Source organism: Lepisosteus platostomus, chromosome 23, assembly GCF_059453375.1.
Source record: "Lepisosteus platostomus isolate fLepPlt1 chromosome 23, fLepPlt1.hap1, whole genome shotgun sequence".
In the NCBI taxonomy this organism is placed as follows: Eukaryota; Metazoa; Chordata; class Actinopteri; order Semionotiformes; family Lepisosteidae; genus Lepisosteus; species Lepisosteus platostomus.
In genome coordinates, this window is record NC_142633.1 from 6939583 (window position 1) to 6958431 (window position 18849).

Genomic DNA, 18849 nt, shown 5'->3' on the forward strand with positions numbered 1-18849 from the left:
TAGTGCACAGTGCACTAGCATAGTGCACTAACATAGTGCACAGCGCACTAACAGTGCACAGTAAAATCCTGCATTCTTTTAGCTTCCAGCTTTGTGCATTTTATCCGTTCACATATTTCTGCACACAGAACATCCATCCATTTTCTAACCACTTCATCCAATTCACGATCAGGGGGAGCCGGAGGCTATATATCCCAGCAAGCAATGGGCAGAAGGATGCCCCCAGGATGCAGAGCAGACAGACACAAACATAATCACACCAGGGCCAGTTTCCCGAGAGGCCAGTTATCCTACCAGTATGTTTTTGGACTGTGCGAGGAAACCAGAGCACATGGAGGAAATCAATGCGATAATGGGGAGAACGTACAAACTCCACGCAGACAGCATCCCAGGTCCAGAATTGAACCCAGGGCCACAGTGCAGCGAGGCAGCACTGCATCACTGTGTTGTCCCCCCACACAGAACATATTGAATGAAAACATTTTTGTACATCACGAAAGGGCCATTTAGACCATTAGTAATTACCCTGTGTATTTTAATACATAGTATTATTATACTATCAGAATGTCAGAGATAGATCACACAAATTCTGGGCAGCCGCCATAGCACCCTGCGACTCACAACTGGCAGCCCGCTGGAGCTGGACCTTTTCGGAAAGCTGAGGTTGCTGCTGGAAGAGGTGTTAGTGGGACCAGCAGGGGGTTCTCACCCTGCGGTCCATGTGGGTCCTAATGCCCCAGTGTAGTGATGGGGACACTATACTGTAAACAGGCGCCATCCTTCGGATGAGATGTAAAACCGAGGTCCTGACTCTGTGGTCATAAAAAATTTCTTGAAAAGAGTTGGGGTGTTACCCCGGTGTCCTGGCCAAATTTCCCATTGGCCTTTACCAATCATGGCCTCCTAATAATCCCCATCTCTGAACTGGCTTCATCACTCTGTTCTCTTCCCCACTGAGAGCTGGTGTGAGTTGAGCGTTCTGGCGCACTATGGCTGCCGTCGCATCATCCAGGTGGGGCTGCACACTGGTGGTGGTGGAGGGGATCCCCATTACCTGTAAAGCGCTTTGAGTGGAGTGTCCAGAAAAGCACTATATAAGTGTAAGCAATTCTTATTATTATAATTATATACAGTACACTGTAGATAGTATAACGTACTGTTGCACTCTGGCTGCCGTCATATCATCCAGGTGGGTGTAGAGGGGAGTCCCCATAACCTGTAAAGTGCTTTGAGTTGAGTGTCCAGAAAAGCGCTATACTGTATAAGTGCAAGGAACTATTATAATTAATACTATTAAATGTGAAACCCAGCAAAGCAGCCTTCATAGTGTGGCTTACTGGTATATATTATATGTTAAACAATTCGTTGTGTAAAACAGTATCACGTGTCTGTGGTGAATCCAAGGGAAGTGCTGATGATCGTACTTCGTAAGTACGTAAGTCATGCCTTCAAAGTGATTTTTAAAAAATAAAAATGGGACAAAATATTGCTCCCTTCAACATTGAAATGAGGTTATTGCTATCATTCTCTAAGCATGCGCACTTGAAGCTGGGCATGACTGTGTTGCTCTGCTCTGTGCTTTCCCAGCCTTTGTTAATGATGGCTGCGATCACGCCCTGTCACAGTCCACAGACCAGGGCATTTCTTTCAGCTTCCTCCTTTCCCGATTCGACTCCAACTCGAAATCATCCTCTACAGGAGTCTTGGCCAGCGTCACACCCTTCTCGACATGGTGATCCAGCTGCCCTGCTCCCCCTGATGGTCGGCCCTCAGCTTTTACTCTACCGTTACGTTAAACTGAGGTTAGAAAGTAGAAGCATTTGTGCTTCTTCATTTCAGCTCTGTCAAAAGGAAAAAGAAATCACCACTCTTTTCAAACAGCCCAGATTTGTAATTTGCCTGGGATGGAGAAGAACCATTTCTTTCTTTTGTTTTTTTACTGCTGCGTTCAAAAAAAGGTCTGTATTTCATGATGAAGGTAGTAGATTTTATGGCATTCCCCCAGTTCTCACGGAGAGCTGATCTGATTAATGGTATGGGGACATTTTTGTTAGAAAAAGCAATGGCACTCTACACAACCTGTTGCTTTATAACTTAGCAACCTTTCAAACTAAATTCTTGTTGGTATAAGAGCTGTTCTTTTTGAAAGGTCCTGGTCCTTATTCTTGGTGCCATACAGGCCTTTTAACTTCCTTTACAACCGACTCCGAAACCCCTGGTCTGAGGTGCACAAGACTCCTGTTTGGTTTGGAGCCAGAAGCAACAACACTGTACATACAGATTTTAAAATACTGCAGTGTAAACATTCTGAAAGACACAGAAAGTTTAGTTTTAGGCTCTACTGTACATCCCTGATGCATGCGTCAGTGGAAACAACAGAATGTTAAGTGAACTCATTGCCATTCTATTCTACAGGTATCATGCTTTAACTACAATGGTGCATTCATTTAGAATTACTAATGCCTCAGTTTCTCCTAGTATTAAATGACAACATAAAACGCTCAATAGAGTCTTTCTGATGACGTCTATTTTAACATCTAAGGAATGCAGGATACTTTAAAAAAAATAGCAAAATGTTTCGCCAATGAAACAAAAAACATACCAAGATTATAAATAGCACATGTATTGTTTAATTAAGAAACACCAGGGGGGTTAGGTTAAATCCTTCAGACATTGGAAGAAGAAAAAGCACAGAAGGGTTACACAGCAGTTTTTTCACCATTTTTTCTATGCAGTTCTCAACCTTGAGAATGCTGTATAATACAATGTTTTGAGTCATAAATCAGACACATACACAATGCAGTCATTTTTTAAATAATATAAGGGAAAAAGAGGACCTATTGGTTAAAGAGAGGAAGTGTCAATGTCTCCTGTTCTTAAGGACTTCGTACTCATATTTTTCTAAATTACTTCTATTTCTGCACAGTTAAGCAATCACGGTTTTGGGAGACTCTAAGCCCACACTTGTGTGCTGACAGACCACACTTAGGGATGGTAAAAGATCTAATATAGAGGTTTTCTATTCATTTACATGTCTTGGCTACTAACTGTATTCTGCTGCACTAAATTAGGTGCCAGAATTTGCAATAAATCTTATTAGGTTCATTGTCGTCTTAATCGGAGTCACTTTCAAAGGGGAGTCATACACCTTCCCTTCTAAACACAGTTAGACATGCTCAAAAATATTTTTTTTGGATCTGTCCATATATATTTCAGAAAATGAATTTATATCTCCTCATTCAGTAGTAGTTTACGAAAACCCGGTGTACATTTCTAATTTCAGTAGATATTCACACTACAATAAGGTAAACTATAGTATATGCTGCAAATTATTATTGAATTATGGAAACTTAGTGAGTGATCCTTTACTGTGATATGTGTTTTCAATTCACTACTGACTAACTGACAGTATAAAAAATGAGATCCCTCTAAATGAACCAAAATATTTTAAAATGGTGTTAGAAATTTCTCAGAAAAGGGTCAGGGTTTCCACTCGTTGCCCATAATTGTTTGAGTTAACAAAATCACGATATATCCCACCTAGAGTTCCGATTCATATCACAGAGATTGCACATAACTGTATAACTACAAGGCATGTTTCTTTCCAAGAAGGTGCATGTGGGGAAATAACACATCCAGGAATTATGAGAGTTCCTGTCTTGTCCCCCACTGTGCTTGAAAGTTATGAGGGAAAAGTGTTAAAGTTTGAAAACGGTCACGACGGCAAGTAACATCACCAAGGTATCTTTAATTTTACTGCAAAACCACGACATTGTACAACTCTTGAGCAAAGTGCTGCTCTGATTGTCCAGGACTATCTGAAGGTCTCTCTGTATTGGCTAGTGCTGTAATACTCAGGTATATCTGTTTTTGCCCTTTTCTACTTATTTACAGGCAATTATTGTGTTTGTCCCCATGCGCCATGAAGCTGGTGTCTTCACAGAAGTAAAAATACTTCTCATATTTGCTCAAAAAAGCACATCCTTAGTGTTTTCCTCAGGCCACAAATCAGTGTATTACATCAGTACATATACAGTAAATTCCATATTCTGTACCTGCAGTCCAGATTCATTTAATTTACATTCCAAACTCCAGGAGCCAGATTAATAAAACTGGCTAAATTTAAAGGTGACCTGGTATCAAATGTTTTAAACCTGAAACCATGCTAGCAGGTTACTGTTTATGTAAACTTCATAGGATTTTTTCTTTCTGTGTAGGATTGATCTGTTTAAGTGTTTTGGCCTTGGGTGGAGGGCAAAATACAATTTTTTCTCATGTATATCAGATTATACACAGTATAACTGCGAAACCTCCCGAAATATTTGTAAGGACGTGATGAAATATTCTTTTCATATTACTGGAATTGGCATACTTCTTTGTAGTATTTCTCTGGAATGGAAGTCTGTGTCGGTTTCAGAGTGCCACAGTGGAAAGGATTCACTGGACAGGCGATGAGCCCTTTCTTTCAAACACAGTGGTGTAATATGAGGTTCAGTTGGGATGGAGTTGTGCTGAAACCCCCTAAGAAAGTGACCAGAATTCAGGCTGCTAACTCCTCTAAACGTCTACACACATAAGGGAGACAGAATCTAGGGGTCAGTACACATTTATGAGAAGAAAAGAGTCAGTCATTCCACAACTCAACAGTGGCAGAGACAAGCCTGCAGTGGAAATAAAATTAAGCAACATGATGTGAAATGACAGTGCTCATTTAGAAATTGAATATCCTAGCATTTAAAACAAAGTGACTAGCTTGTGAACCCCAAATGAACTGCCATTTGAAAATAATTAACCATTGTTTGGTAAGCATGCTCAAGCAAGATAAGGTACTCAGAAGTTTGGTCACAGCACCGCTGGAAACACTAACACTGTACTACAATGACTGTCTGTAGGTCTACTGCACTAGTGTCATGGATAACACTCTCCCACGACAAACACACACAGCTAGGTTGGTGGTTTTTGATAATGGAACTGGCTAAAGTTTCTGAATAGGACCTTTCCTATGGCTAGTCTGAGACGAGTGACCCTGAAACTGAAAAGTGTCTTCTGAGGCAGTTTGTAGTTGACCCTCCTGAGGTTTTTACACAGAAAAATGATTCACGCAGAAGGAAAGGAAGAACGAAAAGAGTACGTGTACGAGGGTATGAAACTGAAGGATAAAGAGGGGGACTGAGTGATCACGTTTACATTACAAGGCACTTCTGTGACAAAAAAAGAGAAAAGCTAAAAAAAATTAGAAAAACAAGGAAAAACTTGTGATAAATGAATTTATCTGGCTAGCAGATATATTATGAATGTTTACATTTTTTGAAAAAGATCACACCATTTTATCTATTTTATTTAGTAGAGCATTTTTTCAGCAATAAAAGAAGGCATCTTCTATAAGTGAAAGAGAAATTCTTTACACCTCTTTTGAGTCTTTGAAATCCTCTCGAAAAAATTATTTGCTTGGTAGTGTCACACATATATGGCTCTTTGGAAAGGAAGCCTTCTAGATTGTCAACATTACAATAAAAAAAACACTTAAAAGTCCCTAAAGATTTTTCTTTTAATTGCGCTAATAATATCGGTCGGGCAGGAAAAAATTTAAGTCTCTAAAACGTCAATCTAACACTGTTAACAGTTACCGAAGTTACAGAGATCAGTAACAAGAGTCTGTGTCAATCGGATGACATTTCTAACCTTAGCACCACTGGATGGGGTTTAACCACCTTTAACTTGAGAAGGAACGGACAACCCAAAAGCACTGAGGAACTGGAAGGCAAATGTCCTGCAGAGTGGTTTGGCAAAAAAAAAAAGCACCATCTGTATTTTTTATTGCTTCGTTTATCCACCTGAGATGTGTCTCGTTGCTGCTGTGCTGCGACTTGGGCTTCCTTTGGGTTCAAGCTCTGAGCATGCTCACTGAATGGTTCTGGGGGAAGATAGGGCATGGTCGAGTGGGCCTAAACGTCTTCAAGTATTAACAATACTAGGCCACAAAGCCATCAAAACACAGTATTAGAACCCAGATTCAGTCTAGGAAACAGAAGAGCAGTATATGGTTAGTTTCATCCCCCCCCCACATATATATAATATAAAAAAAATAAAATTCAGTGCTGTAAAAACATCTCCATCTCCATTAGATCGACCTCTTGGTTGAAGGCCCATCGTCTTTTTGTATGGCTACATCGGGCAGAGTGTAAACCAAACAGGATCTTTTCTTTTAATAGTCCTTCATTATTATACAACACTGAGGAGGATTTTGTGAAGACTTGTTAATATCTCTTTTTTTTTTGGTGTTGCGCAACACAGAGCACAAGGCAAACCTTTTAGGTTTTGTGTTTGTTGTTGTTGTTGTTGTTGTCGTTTTTGGCAAGCAGCTAAGCACCGTTTTCTCTTTCCTTGTCGTACGAGGGTGATGAGTGTGTGTGGAAGTGAGTGTGTGTGTGTGTGTCTCTCTGGCCGAAGTCTCTGATTTTGGCTCCTGTGCTTGCCTATGCCGAACACTTCTTGACGTTGACGCCCTCCTCCGCGTGGACCCGCAGGTCGACGGGTCGCGGGGGCTGCTCTCCGGGCTGGGCGTTCATCAGCACCAGGTTCTTTAGGCACCCCGTGATTCCCGACGCAAACTTCCCCCCCGTCAGGGTGGCGATATCTGGGGCCCCCCCTGGTTGTGACAAAAAAAAAGAGTGAAACAATTCTTCACAAACAAATATCCAGAAACCCACAAAACACAGTATTGCAACTTGGGTGTCAAGGCTAGCTAGGCTTCCGAAGAAGTCCTTTGACCCCTCTGCAATAAAAATACTCAATGAAGGTATGTAAATGTATTCCCCTCTCTACCTATTTATGTATCCATTTAATTATGTATCACATACATTTTGCATCATGACAAAAAATGCAAATAGGCTCAATAAACTCATCAAGAAGGCTGGCACTGTGCTGGGGATGAGCCTTGACCCCATGGAGGTGGTGGCTGAGAGGAGAATGCTGACCAAGCTCACAGCCATCATGAACAACACCTCTCATCCGCTTGATGGGACTGTTACTGGGCAGCGGAGCACTTTTAGCAACAGACTGCTCCAGCTACGGTGTTCAAGGGAACATTTCCCCAGGTCTTTCCTCCCGGCGGCTGTCAGGGTGGATAACGATGCCCTTGGCTGGGACTTTTAGCCCTTCATTTGCTCCTCTATGGACAGCATGTTTACTCCATTGTACTTTTTGGACAATCAGTCTGTATAAACCTATGCACATTTTGCACACATTTTATTGTTTTTACAGTGACTATGATCAGCACATTTTGCACACACCTATGTATTTATTTTTATTTATCTTGTTTGTCTTTTGTTTTATAACTATTCTGATGTCTGTTTTGCTTGTTTTGGGCTGGACTGCTGTAACACATCAATTTCCCTACGGGATTAATAAAGTATTATCTATCTATCTACTGCTGCTGTTGTACCGCTGGCAGACATATCACCCTGTAGCTCTGAGCTCTCTACCCACTGAAGCTCAGCAGGGTTGAGCCTGGTCAGTACCTGGATGAGAGACCTCCTGGGAAGCTATGCTGGAAGTGGTGTTAGTGGGACCAGTGGGGGGCGCTCACCCTGCGGTCTGCGTGGGTTCTAATGCCCCAGTATAGTGGTGGGGACACAATACTGTAGTGGGCGCCGTCTTTCGGATGAGACGTTAAACCGAGGTCCTGACTCTCAGTGGTCATAAAAGATCCCTGGGCATTTCTCGATAAGAGCAGGGAGTTATCCTGGTGTCCGGGCCAAATTCCCCCCCTTGGCCTTTACTGTGGCCTTCAAATCGTCCCCATGTATGATCGGCTTGCGCTTGCCCTGCGATGGACTGGCGTCCTGTCCAGGGTGTACCCTGCCTTGCGCTCATTGCTGGCCGGGTAGGCTCCGGCTTCCCGCAACACCGTATGATATAAAGCAGTTTGTCAAACTATGACAAGACATAACATTCTACTGTTGTGATTTCATGTGATTTTATGTGACGCTTATGTGTTGCTTGTGTGGGAGAAGCCAAAGTAAAATATCCACAGCAATAAAGCATCTATCTTCCATACATCAGGAGGGCCCCAAGTGAGAGGAAGCCCATCGAATGTCCATTTCCCCGCCAGCACTGGTGCTACAGTGAGCAAACTCACTCTCCCACGAGCCAGAGATCCCCTGAAGCCTAGTGTGACCTCCAGTGTACCTCATTGCCTACAGAAGGAACTGATTTAAAATACAGAGGTATTTTAAAAAATCCTCCAAGATGTCACAATGACATGCTGTACAATACAGCAGAGGGCTCCAACACTGGTTCCTGGAGAGCCTCAATCCAGTTAGTCTCATAGGTCATCCTCAATCACTTCCTAGGTAGATATTAGGAGCGCTTGATGAAGTAATGTTTCTAGTTCTTCAGGGCTAAAGGATATTCTGATTTTTAGTCCAAATGATTCAATTCAATTTATTTTTATATAGCACCTTTCACAACGAGGTTACCCCAAGGCGCTTAACAAAGCAAGTGACCATACATGTTGTAAATACAGAACAGAAAAGGCCAGAAGACAACAGAGGAGAGGAACCCAAAACTCCTTAGCAAGGAGGAAAAAAACCTCTAGGGGTCCAAGGTCAACTGGCTGCCCAACCCCTTTGGGCATGCTAACATTATCCAATTAAAAAAAAAAAAATTAATGAATGGGGGTATTAATCCATCCATCCACTATGTCTTCTGTATGTCAGTACTCCATGCAGATCTCTGTAGACCAGCAAAATCCTCCTAAACGATAGCTAGATCCATGATGCCCCTCTTGGCTCCATGGTGGCGATGTTCATTAGTTCATTGAACACACCAGTGTAAATTCTCTCTTACTGATCCAAGTTCAATTGTTCCAGGCCTTTAGAAATCTGTGATTTGAAGGATTTGAGAACCGAACTCTGATTCTGAGTTTGCCTTCATGTCTGGCATAGAAAAGCATTGAGCAAAAAAGCGAACATTAAAGGTGGACATTATAGTCACTTTGTAAGATAACTTTTTGTTTTCCAACAAAGCTCCACCCCCCCCCCCGCTTTTTGTGACAGGCAGAGTTTAGCGCAGATGTCCGGATGAACAGAAAGAGCTGCAGCAGGAAAGCCATGAGCAGGTGCTATCGAATGTGGATTTACCCAGGTAGATATTGCCTTTGGTGTCCACCATGACGTTTCTGCCCTCTGATTCTCCTCTCACGGGTTGACCTCCATCGATCTGAATGGAACCCTGCCGCCCAGTCCTGTTTCAGGGAGGAAATACAGTAGGCTGTCGGTCTCTTCTTGCCAGACAAAGTGCTGTTGTTCCAGTGCTTTTGAACGCATGAATTTGATATTTTTAAAAATCACATCACCTGCTGATAGTTGTGGTTCACTTTCTTTTAAACCTACCAGGGTTTTATTGAGCTATTAATATTGTGCAACCTTAAACCATAAATATTTGACTTCTCTGTGATTTAAGTACCCTGTCCTGTGACTAACTGCCTAGCTAGTTTGGATTTTTTCATCATTTAACAGGTTGCCCAAGTCACACCACTCTTCCACTGTTATGCTGATGACACACAGATGTATCTGCAAACTAAATCAGAAAATAATTTTACAGGAGCCATTGTGATATTAAGCCATGGGTGCAACAGAATTTTCCAAAGGTAACCTGCGGCAGGACTTTTCTGTAGTTAGTTTCGCTGTTCTCACAACACGGAGTAAAAACAACTATTAAATAACTTGTCCTGTGTAAACTGCATCAACTTCACTGAATTCTGAGCAACACCATGGTCTATCTGCATGGTTATATCTCTTATTGCGAATGGTGCAGCTCAATCGGAAATCTGATGATTCAGGCTTTTTTTACTTTGCCACAGACGATGGTTCTTAATGAATGGCACAGACTCCTCTTGTACAGCACCATGAATGTGGGGTTCACTGCCTAACCCATTGGAGCTTGTAATTGATCCATTTACTGTAATTTATTTTCTAGCATTTTATGTTTCTGCTATATGCAGTGCTTTGAGAGCTTCTTTTACTAATTTATATTCTAACTGCATATATTATTTAAAAGTACATATTACACACAACTATATATAATATAAAAATGATAGCAGCCCATTATTACCTTCAAAGACAGAGACCATGTGTTTCCTTTGAAGGCACAATAAAGTATAAACTAATCAAATGTATTAGAATTGTTGTGAACCCAGAATTCCTGAATCTCATCAGTAACTGTGGGAAGCCTACCTTACTGCAGTGATCTTGTGCCATTTCCCATCGTTTACCGGAACTTCAGATCTTATTTCAGCCTCGCCACTGCCTAGTTGGTAGCTGTAAACATCAGAAAAAAAGTAATTTATAATTATTAATGTTTTTTTTCAATGTAATTTTAATACTGGCATGGGTAAGGGGAATTGGTTACAAATAAAATGTAGCTCATTTGCTAGTATCCAATTAATCTACATTCATCTTTATTTCGATTTCTTCATTAGACTCACTAAATCTCCAAGAACATAAAAATATGTAACTTTGTATATGGTTTCTAATGACAAACTCTCACCTCCCTCTACAAGAGAAGGCCACCCTGTCCATCTACAATGGAATATACTTAAAGCTCACAATTCCTAATGCAAGAAATTGTATAGGGCTAATAAAGAAACATTATAACATTATTATATATAACAAATTTATAGTAATATCAGAGTACACATTTTTGTACCTGAAGACGAGGTATCCATTTTCTAATCCAAGGCTCACAAAATCTTTGCCTTTACCATTTTCTCCAAGCTCCTAGGAAAACAGAAAAAATAAAATATTATGTCGTATTATAATAAATAACATATATTACAATAATATATAATAAAGTGTATTTTTTAATTATGTTTCCTCTTTTCCGCTTGTTTATACCATCCTTACTTCAGTTTAGAAACAGAACATCATTTTCAGCAGTTTTTTAATTTCGTTCTGTACCAGCCCTTCAATGTGCAAATATTCATTATTCTTCTTCAGGATAATGTACTGCTAAATGTCTCTCTTCCACCAATACAGAACTCTGGGAAACAGGAAGACAACACACAGGTGCCTGGCCGCCAAGCACGTTTACAAGCGATCTGCTTCTTTGTGTCCTAGAATAAAACAACAAGGCTTGTGGGCGAGACAAATTCAGCCCTCAATGATAACAGCCAGGTTATTATCACAGCTGCCCAGACAGTGGTCATCTTTACCCTGCCAAACGCAAGAAGCAGTCGGTCAATCATATTTTATCACCAGTGGGCTCTACTGACCACTTAGCTACTGCCTGGTCTGGAATACAGTACAGTTTTGAATTTCTTAGATGTACAGTGCATGTCCTACACTCAGAGAAGACACTTTTACTTGATGAGCCACCCCTGAGACCTATTGCTCAAATGTCTAAAATTCTTGTGGTTTTTCTTTTTAGGATCCAGTTGATTGCTCTTTTGGACAATGGTGCAATCATGCCGCAAGATTAATTAAAGAAAGTCAGTTCTTTAGCATGTTTGGCTTTGGCATGTTCTGTCTAGTTAACCAGCCCTCTGGTGTAGTCAGAACCGGGAAAGAGCCGACAAATTAATTGTGCAACAATTTAATTTAAGACTTAGTTTATTAGAAAACATGTAATGCTGTCCACTTCTAAAGCTGGAACTGTAATGGCGACAATGTAAGCAAATGTCATAAGATGAACTGAAGGACAGGTATAAAACAGTTTCAAAATAAGAAATGGCCTTTAAAAATGTTTTTGAACCCAGGCGGGGTTCAGAAGAAATCAGACAGTACACAATTATGAAACCCGCTCATTTTCAAGTACTGCAGAGTCTTCTATCAGTGTGTTTCACACGCTGTTTTAGTTGTGACAGCCACCGAGTCAAAAGGGCATTTAAAACAGAAACTGCCAATCCAGATAAATGAAATCGTATGAGCCACAGTCTTCGTATATCTGAATATGAAAAAAGTAAGTGAAATCTACTGCTGTCTGTGATGAAGAACTGTATCAAGAGTACATATCCTTCCCTCCTCTGCAGAGAAGCACATAGTGGCAGCCTATTAGAATAATTAATAACTAGACTTCAGCTTGAGAGATAAAGTGAGTGTGAGTGTATTAAACAGTACAAAATAGGGGATAAAAGGAAAAAAATCAGGGTATGAAAAATGTCTGGAAAGGATGGCTATGCCAAAGTCTTTCAGTGCCAAAATAAATTCCAGATGACTGCCTCACAGTAAATAGAAAGCACAGTTTTTTGTCACCATGTTATAGAAATGGTTAGGTTGTTAGAAAGAGTCCAGAGAACAGCAATGGATAGAGAAGACTTAAACCAAAAGGTATGGTTTTTGACAAATGCTTGCGACCCCTTTGAAAGTAATGAGACCGTTTCAGATTTGTGGTTTCTAATATTCCAGTTGCTTTAAAACAGCAGTCAAGGAAATATCTTGATATGCACTAACTCCAAGAAATTTAGTTAGCGAAATTGAGCGAAATAAGAAATAATTCAGAATTCCTGACTCCCTTCAGAAATTTCCCAATCTGAAATGAACAAGTTTAAGTTCTCATTTATACCTGCGGCCAGGAAACCTCCCAACAGATGATTCTGCATATACGGTATATGTGTATTGCTTGTACAGTATGTTTTCTTTATATTGTCTGCTGCTGTAAAACAAATAGCCCCTTGGGGAGAATAAAGACTCTCTCCCTCTTTTTTTTTCTATCATTCTGCAAATCTGGAATCGTGGTCAGAGATTTGACATCCGAGTTCACAGTTACAACCCATCAGCACTGCACTGGAGAGAGTGCAAAATCACATATCTCACGAGCCCGCAGTGCAGGAAGAATAGATGCACCTCGCTCAGGTCAGAGCCTCAGACTCGCCGATGCCTGGTTAATCACAGAGGTCAAGGCCTGAGGTCCAGTTAAGAAAAGTCTGACCGGCTTCCACACCTGACCCATTCCTGGTGCTTCTTGCACAACAAGGAGGTCTGGGGCTCACGACTGGTCACGATTGTGCACGCTCTCTTCCAGATGACTCACTGTACCCGGGGGCATTTAAAACTCATGTGCACCAGAAGCCCGGAAAGTGAAGGTAACTGGAAATAATGTTTAATGAATACCTTGTTATTACCATGCAGCTTGTGGAAAACACCACGGGGCTCCTGGGGAAAACGGAAGCGCAGTTAGTGTGGCAACATGCAGTTGTGCAAGACAACAGATGTGAACTAGAGCATGCAAAGGGCATCAACATGCATGGAAACACCAAAGGATCGGTGCACCAGAAAACACACAGTCATCAAAACTCATTTAATGTACACTTATGCCCTGCATCTTTTATGATTGTCTTAGTACTGAGACTGTCTGGATCAGAGCAATGAGCCAGATCTTAGATTCCCTGTCATGTGACGGTTTCTGCTCTGTTGCTGATTTTGTGGAGCACAGCAGTATGCACATTCACCAGAGCATCAGTACTTTTTTCTCGGTACAGTAGTTTTTTTTTTATTTCTTCTTCTAAGTATGCCATTAAACCAGTTGTCCCTTTAATTAATGGTTTTAACATGTCACAGCTGTTAGAAATGTAAGGCAGGATGTGAAAGGAACTGTACAGCAGCACAGGAGAATATTGTACCTTCTTTGAAAATCGAACAAATGGGTTGAGTTGTGGAACAGCATAAAACAGTGCTCATTCTGGAGGACCCCTGTATCTGTTGAGTTTTGTTCCAACTGGGCCCGTTATCACCATGCTAAATGCTTCCTGTAACCGATCTGCTATCTGCTTTAGTCTTTTGTTTCTGGCTTCAAGTTGTGTGCGAGCAGCATGTCATTTGCAATTTCAGGCTGTTTTTTTTAATTTGCTTTCAGCTCTTCAACAGCCAAATGAGATTTGTCAGTGGTATGATTTGACTGAGGACAGCCCTCAATCAGGTGTGCTAGCTGAAATCTCACTTTACAACTGGACAGAAGCAAGAAGAAATGCACCAACATTGTAACGGGAGCCGGTCCTGACTCCCGTGTAGTGCGTAGTTTAGGACCCTGTGCAGACGGTATAATCCGGAAGTGACTAGAAAAGGGCTAAGGGGAAAAAACGGTCAGGAACGGAAGGGATGGCGAACAGGGGGAGGTTCCGACAGTGATCAAGGGGGCAAACAAATCCAAAAACAGTCCAATATAGGAAATCCGGGGCACAGTCCAAAATCCCAAACCAGGTGATCCAAACAAAGACAAGACGATTAAAAACAGGAACAGGGACAAGGAACTAGGAAATGGAGGTACTGTACGAGGCCAGGCGCTCTGAGCCCCGGACTCAGCTTGGTCAGGAAGCCATTAGGAAGACTGTGCCTTCAAGCCGTAGGGTGATCTGATGCTAGGCGGGCTTCCGGGTGTCCATCTTCAAATGCAGAGCCCTGAGCTTCCAGAGCACTGGGTTTAAATACAGTCAATCCAGGGACAGGTGTACGTGATAGTGAACCTAACACAAAAGGGTCAGAGTGCCCTCTAGAGGAGGGATGACGATCATGAAAAACGTCCTGTGGGTGCTGTCAGATACAGGGTCCTTCCCACCCACTTCCATTCAGCAGAAAATGATCATAAATCAAGAGCTGTTGAGCCAGAAACAGAGGAACACATTTTTAAGTTGAGGAGAGGCTGCATAAAGCTCTGTGTGGTGAAGCTTTCGGAAATAAGGCACTTTAACTGGGGTATTTCTGAAACCAAGTACTGAGTGCAGAAAAAAGTCGAAACCAGCAAGCACATCAGATACAGACACCAGTTAACACTGGTGATTAAGGGGTCAAATGCAACACAAACCCAGAGACACAGGGCTCCTCCGGGACCAGGTCTGAGAAAAAATGCCACAGTTTTATAGCCCATCGCATTGTTTCATTTAGGTAGAAACAAATTTGGTAGAATTTCATATTCCAAACGCGCTTCTAGGAAAATTAAGTCTCCATTTGCAGGTAAAGGTCATTGCTCTTAAGATAACAACTGTAACCTCTAACACGAATTGGTCTGCAAACTTAAAAAAAATGGAAAATGACTTGTGTATCGCGCTCTGAGAGATGTGAGCATGAATCTCCAGCATCTTGGCATCGGGTGTTACTTCCAGATGCGAAACCTGTTGTGTAATGTGTGTAACATTTTACAGAGAAGGGTGGAGATTTTTGTCATCACCCTTATTGAACGGTTTGTCTACAGGTGTATTGTTTCAGGAATACTGTGAATTTGAAGGGATTTGAGGAAATGCAGCTTCCAGAGCAGGGAATTCTATGGCAACTATGCAGTGCAGAAAGGCCAACACAGTGTAATTCCAACATACTATATGAAATGTGACTCTGGGAGGGTTTTGGAGTCTGAGAGGGGCAGAATGGCAGAATGTGGGTCTAAGATTCAGTGGAAGGTGTCCACTGTTGTCTTCAAGTTATAGGCAAGCAGGCCTTTCCTGGGCTCTGGACTTACCACCCCCTGCCAGAAGACCAGGCCGTCTGTGGAGGTGCTGCGCATCTCCAGCTCTATGGTCTCGGGCGCCTCAGGTGAGCTGAAACAGGAAAGGAAGGCTGTTTTTACGGACTTGAATTGTAGCGTAAATGCAAAGCAGTGTCATTTGAAGAAAAGCCGTTCCTAGATCATACACCGTGAAACAAACAATTTAAAATGAACCTTATTATTACTGCCGGCAGCGTGACGTTTTCTGAATCCACTTTTTAAAAATAGCCGGCAAAGAACAGACGGCAGAGAAGACAGTTTTATCCAAAACAAAATGAAAGAGAGCGAGCGAAGATGGAAAATGATCAGAGAAGAAGCGAAAACGACCCAGGGAGTTTCTAGAGCCCAGATGAGCTCAGCATCCGTTGAAAATATCCGTTTTGGCTTGAGTTAAAATTGCTTCCACATAACATTTAACTAAGGCCTTCTAATGGTATTCCTAGCTCTCAAGACCTGAACCGCACATTTTGAACAGCTTGGATATAGCCATCAATAAATCCCATGGTTTAAAGGGGATCAAGTCTTCATCTTCATGTAGGCAGATTCATGTGTTTTTGTTGACATTTTCTGAAGGAGATGAGAAAATTAACAACGTTGTTTCTTCTTTCTTTTTGTCTTTAGCCTGTGACATTAAAAAAATCTCTAATTTTTTTTATAATGGATATTTAAGATCGGCATGCTGATAAAAAGCACATACAATGCGCGTACAAACTAAGCATTTTGATCCGTAGTAAACCAATTACAAGCATGTTCCCCTGTTTGTAAAGTTAAGAATAAATCAGACCCTAAGGATTTCAAAGAACGGTTTTAAAAATGGGATGTTGCTCACCTCCTTGGAAAGATCACCTTGGGAAGGGCCAGGTATCCGTCGTCATAGAAATGAGCCGCGTACTGAATGGGAGAATCTGGAAAGAATAAAAACACCACGAATTTCACAATTTGTACCTTTGAGTTGGCATTTCTCTGATTTACTGCCTGATGCTGCTCTCTTGTGGCAGTTTAGATCGCTGCAGGATGGAGATTAAACCACAGGAAAGATACCGGTACTGTTGGCTAATCGGTTTCTTGGCAAACTGGCCATGGTGTGAATACTGTAGTGTGCTTGTCTGTGTCTGTGCGTCTGCCCTGTGATAGACTGGGGTCCCATTCAGGGTGTACACTGCCTTGTTCCCGTTGCCTGCTGGGATAGGCTCCAGCTCTCGTACTGGATAAAGTGCTTCGGAACCTGGAAGGATTTGTGAATTACGAATCCTCAGGTAATGAAAAGCAACCTTTTGAAGTCGAGGGCAGATTATAGTATGCTATGCATTTTGAGAAGGCTGTAAATCTTGCATTAACTGTATTTGGGAGTATGGCAGTACTAGCAAAAACAGCCAATGCTAAGGAATCAATATGTGATAATCAATAAGGAAACTGTAAAGTGTCCAACACTTGCTGTAAATCTCATCAGTCTGGTCACAAACATGTACGAGTACTTGGAACCAGAAAGGCCTGTCCAACTTGTTGATGTTCTGTCTTCTTCCTTTAAAGTGTTACAAATGCACTGATCACTCACATATTGTGCCTATTTCCTTGTGTTAAGGGACCCACTGAAAAATTATACTTTATTTTCTCTTTCAAGTAGTTATTAGGTCAGCACATTTCATAAGGACATAAGGTAGCAGTTTATTACAGTATATTGGTTGTTGCTTTGATGGTTCTAAATTTAACAAAGCCACTTCAACTGGGACAAACACCAATGATATTGCTGCACACCAGTTTCTAAATTGCCACTGAAATGCAGCACAGAATAGACAAGGAAACTCTAGTTTACAATCAGACCACAAGCGCTACATTGAAAAGGCCGTTCTGTATGAACATACTGGTAACCTTCATGCAAAAGCCTTTCCTTTAAATGTTTCTGAAAAGTAGTCACATACCTCTTCTAAATAGAAGTGGTATTGATTAGAGTTGTATTAGTTTTTGGCCAGCAGCAAATTGAAAATTATTCCCACATTCAACATTTGAGAAAGAGCCAAGCAGACAATGACACATAAGGTTCACACATCCTGGATTTGGCAGGGTTGGCAAAGTTGTGAAGGGGAATTCTACACTCACCTTCTCATGCGAGTGCAATAAAGCAAAAAAAGGTAAAACGTTTTTAGTTTGAAACCATTACAGAAACCAAATAAGGAGGGAATTCAACAGCAGAGGCTATTTTAGTGCATTCATTTAATGCAGTTTATATACGTTTGATATTTTCTTATTTTCAAAAAGGCTCAAATTTATCATTACTGCTTGCCTTCAGTGTGAAACAAAAAATGCCCTCATCATTCTACAGCTTTCATAATATAGTGCAGGCTTAAAGGTTATGCATTCCCAGTGATTAAACCATTTCACTGTTTTCATTCTGAAAAGAACACTCTACTGAGTTGGGGATGGTTGAAGATTTAAATCTGTACCTCTGCTCTTAAGCACTTAAAATTATATTTAGCTTTTCACATTGAATGTAAAGTCCCCCCCTTCAACTTTTATTGGACAGACATTTTCACAACAACACCAATTACAGCAGTCAGAGACAGATGAACAGAGACATATATTGTGTCTGCATGTTAGGTGTTCCCCACCACTGGGCCCGGGTTTTGTGTTAGACACAGACATCAGATAATATACTGTACCATTCCCTTCATTACCCTCCATTCTCCACTGAGACTCTGGAGAGCTGACAGACTCCCCTGTGTGATTGGAATATAGATATTAAGGGGCAGGCAAATGATTTCCTAATTATTTTCAGAACAAGACACAGAAATTTGCACTGGCTTACAGGTTCTCAGTTAGCTATATGCCCAGAGCTATATCAGAAGAATAGAGGACCTTTTCCATTTGTTTATTATCACACGATATCATAAGATACCATGTGTGTGCGCACAGTGACATAACACATTATGTGCAGGTGAACATTGTTTATCTGCCATTGAATTAGTTCACCTGTCTTTCCTGGGACCTTCTTTGCTGATCTGCTGTGAGTTTCAGGAGTTTTCATGGCTGGAAACCACCTAGGTGGTTTGGCACTTCAGTGGTGGGTGAAGTGATATTCCTTTGTTATGTAAAGTGTTCGGAAATCCTTCAAGATATAAATCACTATACACGTGTATTTAAGCCACTGATACTCCATCCAATGTCGTGTATTTCAATAGTCCCTAATAAAGAGCTGTATGTATACTTCCTCATTTGGGTAATGGAAAGTAGTGACTGTAACTTTCTTCTCCAGCTGGCAGGACAGCTTGTTTTATATTTATACATCTCGGATCATCAGTTTTTTTTTCCTGCACTTTCACGTGTGAATCAGCAGTTGTTATGCAAACCGGTGTTATTGCTATAACACCCCCTGGGTCT

General features: G+C 41.3%; 1 protein-coding gene across 14 annotated transcripts in view; it reads right to left on the minus strand.

Annotated features, from left to right (window-relative positions):
* Positions 1-2607: 2607 nt before the first annotated feature.
* hspg2 (heparan sulfate proteoglycan 2) overlaps positions 2608-18849 on the minus strand; it is a 226727-nt gene continuing 210485 nt past the window's right edge. For 10 of the 14 annotated variants that reach the window (XM_088617229.1, XM_088617225.1, XM_088617230.1 and 7 more), the window contains 8 exons: positions 18132-18188; positions 16304-16379; positions 15448-15526; positions 13113-13154; positions 10711-10781; positions 10239-10322; positions 9144-9247; positions 2608-6649 (listed from right to left, as the gene is read on the minus strand). In XM_088617229.1, coding sequence (XP_088473355.1) covers positions 6477-6649; positions 9144-9247; positions 10239-10322; positions 10711-10781; positions 13113-13154; positions 15448-15526; positions 16304-16379; positions 18132-18188 — 686 coding nt within the window. In that variant the 3' untranslated portion in view covers positions 2608-6476. The remainder of the gene's footprint in view (positions 6650-9143; positions 9248-10238; positions 10323-10710; positions 10782-13112; positions 13155-15447; positions 15527-16303; positions 16380-18131; positions 18189-18849) is intronic. The other 4 variants (XM_088617226.1, XM_088617237.1, XM_088617228.1 and 1 more) reach the window with 2 other exon arrangements.